This window comes from Typopeltis vanoorti, chromosome 26 (genome assembly GCF_054136105.1).
Source record: "Typopeltis vanoorti isolate ZY-2024b chromosome 26, IOZ_Tvanoo_1.0, whole genome shotgun sequence".
Lineage (NCBI taxonomy): Eukaryota > Metazoa > Arthropoda > Arachnida > Uropygi > Thelyphonidae > Typopeltis > Typopeltis vanoorti.
The window spans coordinates 3,629,112-3,639,137 of record NC_143574.1 but is presented as its reverse complement, the minus strand read 5'-3'; the positions used below and the strand labels follow the sequence as shown (position 1 = coordinate 3,639,137).

General features: G+C 36.5%; 1 protein-coding gene across 1 annotated transcript in view; it reads right to left on the bottom strand.

Annotated features, from left to right (window-relative positions):
* Positions 1 to 3,558: 3,558 nt before the first annotated feature.
* The window catches only part of LOC150092274 (uncharacterized), a 127,076-nt gene continuing 120,608 nt past the window's right edge, over positions 3,559 to 10,026 (bottom strand). The window contains exon 29 of the mRNA XM_090414834.1: positions 3,559 to 4,254. Coding sequence (XP_090270960.1) covers positions 3,997 to 4,254 — 258 coding nt within the window. The 3' untranslated portion in view covers positions 3,559 to 3,996. The remainder of the gene's footprint in view (positions 4,255 to 10,026) is intronic.

The following is a 10,026-nucleotide window of genomic DNA, read 5'->3' as shown; positions in this document are numbered from 1 at the left end:
TTGATACCCTTTATGTATTAAAATACCTCATCACATGATGTTTTTTCTTGTATTTATTTTGTTCTGTATGCTGCAGTTTGTTCAATGGATTCAGATTCAGGTGTTAAACAGGGCTATCTAAACAGCGTAAGAAGAGTGTGGTAAGAAAAGCTTGTATATTATTATTATATACAAGATGGATGTTTATAGGACAATACTGGAATCTCTACTTCAGAACACCTACAGGATTTTGAGTTCACCTAATATTGACCACACACAAAAACTCATTCGTATTAAAGACTTGTGCAATTTTGCCCAAAGAACTAAGATCTTAACTTGTATCCAGTCATTTCAAGAATCTAGTATACCTAAAATTGACAAACTGAAAGTGGCTAATGAACTAGTTATAGATGACAGATCAAGATATTTATCCAAATCATTAGTCTCACACATTGGAAATGTACTTATTCGTTAAAATTCCCAAGATTTTATCAAAAAAAAAAAAAAAAAAGATATGACCTTAGAAACCCACAGATGCATTAACCAGTTTGAATGTGGTCAGTCTATTTGCATGCACACAGATTAAATTTTATTATATGAGCTTTTCCTAGAGCTGCATCATCTGCATTGAAGAAGCCAGGAGTTTACAGGATATACTGTGTTTCACTAGATTTACATTGGACAGATGGACTACTCTAAAAAAAATGCAAATAGTGAATATATGAGGGTGGTCTGAAAGGTTCTCGGCCTCCACTATAGATGGCAACACTATCGGCAAGATTTTTTTTTTTCTAAGTTGGGACATCTCTCATAAGCTTCCATGTGAAATTGCAAGTCATTATATCAAGTAGTTTGTTTTATATAGCTATCTGAAGCAAACGTATTGTCTGTATCCCTTGAAATGGATAAAATTGAATATCGTGTGGTTATAAAATTCTTTGTAAAAGAAGGTTTAATACCAAAAGTAATTCATTCGAAGTTCATAAAAGTTTATGGGTACTCTTCTCCTTCGTTTTTGACAATTAAGAAATGGTCTGTCGAGTTTAAATGTGGCCATACCAGCCTTGAAGATGATTTACGTGAAGAATGTACAAAAAGTGTAACAACAGCAGAAATCGTTGATCAAGTGTTTGATATAGTATTGGATGACCGGCGAGTCAAAGTGTGTGAAATTGCAGAGACTATAGGCATTTCAAAAGAACGTGTAGGATATATTTTGCATGAAGAATTGCAAATGAAAAAGCTTTGCGCAAGATGGGTGCCGCGCTTGCTCACAGCAGATCAAAAATGCACTTGCGTGAAAATCTGTGAACAGTGCTTGGAGCGTTTTAACAAGAATAAAACTGATTTTGTGCGTCGATTTATTACTATGGATGAGACTTGGATTCACCATTACATACCAGAAGTCAGAACAGTGGCGGCCAGTGAAATTTTTAAGTGGGGGTGCTGCATATACAAAAAAAAAACACTTTTTTTTCCTAATCAGTAACGAATTTATTAATAAATAAATTTACATATTAAAAATTGCTTTATTAAAAATATTTCATCCTCACCACGAACAAACACCAATAATAAAAGTTTCGTATCAATAGCAATGACAAGTGCAAACGAATATTGGCATTTGTTTCATGTAACGATAATTGAAAAAATATAATTCTTTTCATATTTTCAACAGTGACACTCATCATAATTCAGCCTTGTATCTATAATAAATAAATAATTGTGATTTTAACAAAATAAAATAAGATTTACAAAAAAATAGTTTATCACGAACACACGCCAATAATAAACGTTTCATATCTCACAGAAATAAGGCGCGTAAGCATACTAAAAATACACTGCAGTTTGAGCAGTTACAGTTGGGAATGACGTAACGTGCAATGACAAGCGCAAACTATCAGCGTTAGATCGCAGTGGATTTGTTTCGTAATCTAAAACGTTAATCGAACAATTCCAATTAGCTATTCAATCAATGTCAAAACATAAGCTGTAACCTTTAACATGTTGTACTGCATTTATATAATGTAAGCATTGTTATTATTTACGAACAGAAACAAATTTTAATTTTTTCATTTTTTCCTTGGGGGTGCTGCAGTGTCGCAGTGCTTATGTATGGGCCGCCACTGGGACAGAAGCTGGTTGTTCAGTACCAAAGAAGACAAAGTTGGTTCCATCAGCAGGAAAGGTCATGGCATTGGTGTTTTGGGATGCTAAAGGCATTTTGTTTATTAATTATCTTGAAAAGGGTAAAACAATAACCGGGGAATATTATTCCGATCTTTTAACCAGACTAGGCGAAAGTATTTGTGAGGAAAGACCCAGTTTGCAGAAGAAAAAAAATCATCTTTCATCAGGACAATGCACCTGTCCACAAAGGTATTTTGGCAATGGGAAAATTAAGGGATCTGCACTACTAATTGTTGGAACATGCACCCTAATTCCCCAGATTTGGCTCCCTCTGACTTCTACCTCTTCCTCACTGGTCAGCGTTTTTCTTCAAATCAAGAGGTGATTGCAGCTGTAGAGGGGTATTTTGCAGATCTTACTGAGAACCACTACAGGGATAGGACAATGGCGCTGGAGCATAGCTGGAATGAATGTATTAGTCTTAAGGGAGAATATGTTGAAAAATAAAAATAATTTTATAATTATAAATTCGTTTTTTCATTGTTAGGCCTAGAACTTTTCAGACCACCCTCGTATTTGACATGTTGATATATGAAGGAGGTGGGGGGGGGGCCTATCAATCTGATTTAGCCTTCCACATAACCAGAGCAAAGAACATAATGTTATTTAGCAATAAACAGAAATGCCTTACATCTCTTATAATAGTTACATTTAGAAGTACAAAGAAACATCAGAAATGATTCATCCATTCACACAGTGCAATAATAACCAACATTTAATACTCAAGTATACACCTGGCTAACATATTTATTATTATTCGTGACACCTCCAAGGAGTCCGAAGACTCATCGTGGGAGGACATTACTATACAACTGTCTCCACCACTACACCGAACCTCTACTACCAATTAGCGCCATCTACCGCCCACCACCACTAGTATTTTTTGTCTATATTTCTGTTCAAATCCTCTTGAAGTTTAACTTAACAGAGAGAGAGAGAGGAGATTGGAAAATATGTTAGCCAGATCAGCATTGACACTTATGTTTGACCTAATTAATATGAAGTTTAATTGTATGGAAGCTATTTGTAATGGATTTTATGTTTGGAATAAGCCTTGAACTGTGTGTATATTTATTGTCATTTAAGTGTGTTTTATATAAAAAAAAAAACTTATTGCTTGTTGATCCAGTGTTGCTTTGTATAAAAGCTAGTTTCATTTTCTTGTTTTGACCACTTGATATTCTCAATATTCTTGGATCTAAATTATGCTTGAGAGGTGTTGTGATACCAAAGTTGTGTTCATATAACTGTAAAATTAGTTGTTATTATTATAGTTTGGAGGTTTAAGGAAATTGAAAAAAAAATATTATATACCTCAGTTTTATTCTACAATTTACTTTTTTTCCTTTTTTTTATTTTTTCACAAATCTGCCCTAAAGGAGGGGTAAAGCTGATAGCACAGCATCTCTGTACACATTTCTATATAAACATTCATTGCACATTCTCGTTTAAGTTAAAAATTAAATGAGTATTGTATACAGAATGTAAATTAACTTTTTTTTTTTTTTGACTTTAGCTCTCCCTTACTGAGTTTGTTGATTCCATGTATCCTTATCAATAATGATAACAACAAACTCGAAATAAGACAAACCTCAGATGACCAAAATTGGTTTAGGAATCACAAAAGTATGGTCTATGCTTCATTCTTCTTTGCAAATTGGGTTAGTGTCTCATTTTAAAATTCTCTTGGAATATTTTACAATGTATTTAAACACGTTTTCCATTAAATAGTTTAATTAGCTTCTACTTATTCATTAAAAATATAGTAATACATATCGCAGTGAAAACCTTGATTGCTTTATATATGTTCCTCACTGTCCTGAACACAGTTTATGTTCTTTCTTGCACTCGAGAGAGTAAATGTTGAACTTTTGCGATTCCACTTTCCACTAAGATACCAGCACTGGATGCTGGTGATATACCTGCCATCCTGGCATTTCTGGAGCTGAAGAAACCATCAGATTCTCCTGTTGCAGTCGAAGTGGCTATAGATGCTCGACGTGGTAGCCGTGAACGTGCATAAGGTGAAGGTTTAATTGTATTTGTATATGGGCAGACTTCAATGATTGGATCGTTAGTCCACAGTTTCTAGAAAAAATTAATTTGGTATGCAAATTTAATGATACTGTTATTAATAAATTAATATTAATATTGCAATGAAATGATTGCCTTTGTAATAAAGGAATATGCCCTATTCAAAATTCAAGGTTATAATTAACATTGTTTTTAAGCAAAAATTCAAAATAATTACAATTATAAGTAAAGATACCGAGAAATTATATATTATTATTTGACATCTCCAGGGAGTCCAAAGACTCATCGAGGGAGAGTGTGCCAACAGTATTGAACGATTAGTCCCCTTCCAGCTACTAACTGCGCTCAAACTTACTTAACTGAGCCATTAGTAGTAGAGGCTCTACCAATCGACCAACCTTTGCCGGCAATACACTTGGTTTAATTCTTTATCCAAGTGTAAGCAAACATTTTGTGCCTGAAGTATTTTCAGGACTGGGTCAACTCGTATATAGATGCTAATGACTTCACATGACTTGCCTTAGTATCCCATAATGCAAAGGGTAGGGTAGTGATCCTTCCCATAATGCTACTCATCCACCGTACTAATGTAATGATAAATTTAGAATGGATGGGATGCATATATAAAAAAAAAAAAAATTCTTTGGCACTTTCATGGATTCATTGAAAGTGCCAAAGAAATTTTCCCAATTGATGCAGAACTTATCGCACCTTTTCTGAAACCCATTCACTGAAAAGGCACTCACCATCATCAATCACTTCTACTGATCATCCCTCCTCCATGTGGTGTGCTTCCACACACACACACACACAATAAACTGAGAACGTTCCTTGCATTCATACACTTACTGACCTGATGCCTATTTCATCCATTCACATCATTATTTTTTATAACGATGTGTTGGTTGCAAAGATCTGAGTTAATCCTGTCTAGGATGCAAGGAGCATTTAAGGGGTTTTTTCCAACTGAAGGGTGAATAGCCTCATGGTGAAGTGGCAGGGTTTTTGCCTCCTGAAACTTGGGCATTGGGTAAACAGGGAAACCAGTGAAGATGCCCTAGCTTCTGCATAAACTAAAGGCATTTTTGTAGTTTCTTTGGTTTGATAGTAATTTTAGACAATTCCATTATCTCATTTCATCAGCCTGCATTACCACGACTGTTTAGACTTTACACCACCATCCACACATGCACCTGAATCCTCTCCACTACCTCACCATCCTTGCAGAACATTCCTGCAAGCAAAAGTCCTATGAAAATCTCTGAAAGAGGAAAAATAACTTCCTCATTCAAGTTTCACATGAACACAGTTTCAAGCTGCTGAAATGTTAATGAAATTTGGGGTCCACCAAAATTGAGTAATCCCAATTATGTTTCAAGTAGTTGGAAGTTGATCTTCCACTTGGTTAGACTATAAATTTAGTTCAATCCTTTATCCAAGTGTAAGCATACAAAGTTTGCACCTGAAGTATCTTCAGGACTGAGGCAACTCGTCAAAAAGGTGGACCAAGCTCCCATCACTCCTTGTCTCAGTATCTCCCATAATGCAAAGCACACCTCCTTGCAGACATGTATAATGCTATGCATTAAGGGAAGGGACTCTACCCAGACCGGTTTCAACCTTTATTGAGGTCTCATCAGTGGGATCCAGACCCAGAAGGGGTGATATAAAGATACTAAGTGATACTAAGGCAGAAGCTAATGCTTCTGCCTTAGTATCACCACTGTGGGAGCCAGACTTAGTATTACCACTAGTGGGAGCCAGGCCACTTCTGGGTCTGGCTCCCACTAAACTGGTGTGGGTAGTGGCCCTTCCCTTAATGCATAGCATTAAGGGAAGGGCCACTACCAAGGAGATGTGCTTTGCATTATACGAGATACTGAGACAAGGAGTGATGAGAGCTTGGTCCACCTTTACCACGAGTTGCCTCAGTCCTGAAAGATACTTCAGGCGCAAACTTTGTTTGCTTACACTTGGATAAAGGATTAAACTAAATTTATTATGTTTCAAGTAGCTTATTTTTAGTGTTGAATTAGGCAAAACTAATTCTGAGTCTACATTATATAAACCAAAACAGCCTTATTTGAATTATGATAAGATTATTTTTTCATTGAATAAGAACTAATTTGAAAGTCAACTTTTATGACTCTCTGATCAGTTCCATATTGCAGGAAATGAACCCAAAGCAAGTAAGTGTTATGATTATAGTTATTTGAAATTAGCCAAAGCCACTAAGGATGTAAGGCCTGTGTATCAGTTTGCTGTTTGTGTTCTGGTTGAATTGTAGTTTTGTGAGCTGAAAGACAAGTTCTGGGGAAGAAAATTGTGCTATCTCCATATGAGACCAGTTAACGTGCCATTATTTCTTCATCCACTGAAATTCCCTCATAAAAGTTCTTTGCATCCTACGCAGAATTTAAACTTGGGTCTTTCAGACTAAAGAACATTATCAATACCATCTTAACTATGAAGGCTCCCAAAGCAAACAAGTAATAAAAGAACTGGATTTGACTGGAACCAAGGCCACGAGGCCAGATTAAGTACATACTAGAGGCTTGAAGTGACTTTACTCTAGACTCTCACAGATTGTGTGAAAACATAAATAAATAAAATATTAAAAACTCTTAGCCTACCCATAGTAATAAATGAATTTTGGGTTAGTAACCTTTTGTGGATGGGAGTTGCATAAATAGAAAGAGTAGTAACATTAACCTAACTGCCATACTGCTAAAGAAGCAATACTTGCATGGGAGGGGTGGGAATTAGCCCAAGTGGCAGTGCAGCCACAGCACATCGAAGTTAAAATAGTTTGCAGTGCACCTAATTTTATATAAAATGTCTTCCAAATACTAATGCGGACCATAACTTAGCTCCTGAGATAGCTAACATTAGGCTTGATGTTCCTAGTTTACTTTCTAGATCTTTGCCTCCTAAAAGAAATTATCTTCCTCCCAGCTCATAGTCAACACCAGGTCTGATAAACGATGTGCTACTTATCCTCAGCACCAGTAAATACAATAAGAAAATGGATATCATTCTTAGAGACTGCTCTACCTCATACCTTCAGATTATAATCCTACTAAAAAGTACTCAGTTGCATTTGTCCTGTAATCAGTGCCTTAGTAAGGGCAATTAGTATTGAGAGAGAGAGAGAGAGGAGGAAAGTGCCCCACGTTCCCATAATTGGCAGAATTAGGATCCCACGAAGTGAGTGCAAAGTGTATAATTCCTTGTTAACATTATTATACCTGGTTTGCCGTTTCATGAGATGAAAGACATGAGTTTTCAGGAAAAAAAAACACGCTATCGCCATACAAAACCAGTTAATTTGTCATGCGTAAATTTTTATGTTATTAATTCATTTCTAGTGCTTTCTGTCTACTACTACTATCTTCACTGGGCATCTACAGATGCTGTATGGTCACTCCGATGCTCAGTGATGTGCCACACCAGGCTTCGCCATGTAGTCCTGTTATTTGCTTTTCCGGCAGCCTCAACTCTCTGAAGATCAGTCACTCCACACACGCCATCCATCCATCTAATTGATGGTCTACCCCCTGCCTCTTTTTCCAGGAACTTTACCTTCTATTACTGTTCTGAGAAGTCCGCTTTCATCCTTTCTATGTGTCCAAAATATTTTAACTTTCTTCTGTTGATATCCTTAAGGAGCATTGTTCAACAATATTTTCTAATACCCATTCATTTGTATGCCTTTCAGTATATGATATCCTCAACAGCCTTCTGTAACACCACATCTCAAAAGCAGATATCCATTTCTTATCTGACTTCTTTAGGTTCCAAGTCTCACATCCATAAGTCGCTGTTGGAAAAACAACTGCATCCAAAATCCTCAACTTTGTTTCCATGGAGATAGATCCATCCTTCCAGATTTTAGACAGGTCTCTGACTGTTGTTTTAGCCATTCCTAACTGATGTCTCTAAACAGCAATTCTTCACATTAAGGTACACTTGTTTCTCAAGAGCTTTTCTGTTTGTATTCCCTTTGAGGACCATAATCTTTGTCTTGCTAGGATTGAGTTGAAGTCCTCTGCTATTACTGATCTTGTTAACTTTGTCAAGAATTAGTCCTAGTTCTTCCATGTCATTACAAAGGAGTACTGTATCATCAGCATACCTTAGATTACTGATCAATCTGCCTCCTATCTTAATTCCTGTCCTGATCTCATCCAATGCTTCATGCATGATGTCCTCTGCATATATACTAAACAAGTGAGGGGAAAGTAAACATCCTTGCCTAACTCCTTTTCCAACTTGAAGCCAGTCAGTCAATCCACCACCTGTTCTTACCGAGGCTTGTTGCTCCTTATACAAGTTGGCTATCAACCTGATAGTGTGTTGAGGAAAATCCATTCTTTTCATTACTTCTCACAGTTTCACATGCTCAACACAGTCAAAAGCTTTAGAGTAGTCTAAGAAACACATTACCAGAGGGAGTCTGAATTCTTTATATTTTTCTATTATATGTCTAAGGCAAAGGATCTGATCTCTGGTGCCCTTGCCTTTCCTAAAACCTGCTTGTTCCTCGGGAATCTCTGCCTCAACTTTGGCCCCAATTCCATTTAGCATGATCTTCAATAAAATTTTGTTTGCATGAGATATCAAACTAATAGTTCTATAATTCTTGCATGCCTTCATATCACCTTTCTTATGTAGTGGTATGAAAACTGACTTCATCCAGTCTCTAGGCCATGATCCTGTCTTCCATATCTTTGTAATCAATCTATGAAACACACTTTTCCCTCCGTCCCCTGTGGCCTTAATTAACTCTGCTGGGATTTCATCTCTGTTTTCTGTAAGAGTGTTAAATTTCGTCCTTATTACAGCACTGCTTGTAATCACTGCTTTTCTTGCTTTTTTAAGCATATGTAGTATGCATAACGAATCTAATATATGAAGCATTTGATGCGTTTCGGTAAAACTTTTACCAAGTTTAACAAAAAAGTCAATCGCAACTCTGTTAGAAACTCATTTTCCGACCGTTCGTTAAAACACACTGTCACTCTTGGCACTATAACTCGGCTTCTAGTGAAATGTCATATACAGTTGACACAACACTAATGAAGATTGCCGCTTTAAACGACAAAATAATACAACAGATGGCGCCACTAGTTTCTTCTATTTTCGAGAAGTTCGGTTTCTTTTTGGACAGAGAGTGTACAAAGAATGGCACAAAAGTAAAACCACCCGATTTTTCTTGAAAAATATTTATTTAGAAATTACTTTTACGTGGATTAATCCTCCATCTTTCACAAGGATTCGGTCATTTCTCATCAGTCTCCCTCATTTTTAATATATTTTTCCTGTTGCTAAGTGCGACATTGTATGCAGCCCCATAAGTCTTCACCTCCAAGAGCTCTTCCATATCAGTACTCTTAAAGCGTCTAACTCCACTCATATCAACAGTATTGTCTCCATACACATTTGTAGTTAGGACGAATTTCCATTGGACTCACATCTGTAATAAAGAATTCATTCGCTACTCTGTTTAGTGGCTGGCTATAACAACCACCATTTTGAATTACTTGTGTGCTGCATGTGTGACAAATTTCAGAGCCTCACTGGTGTGACGTGGGACTAATACTGTCCACTCAGTGACATGGAAAGTTTTCTCCTTGCACTAGAATCAAAAGTCAAAAGAACCAACTGTTATACAAGTAAAATAGTTACCAGTTTAAAAACTACAATGTTCATAAAAGAAAAGTTAATTTTCCGACATGTAATAATAAACAACTCATCCTACCAGACGGATTGATTACCCTATTATCGGAATGGATTCTCCTTCTGACATGCGCGGAAGTGTCGAAG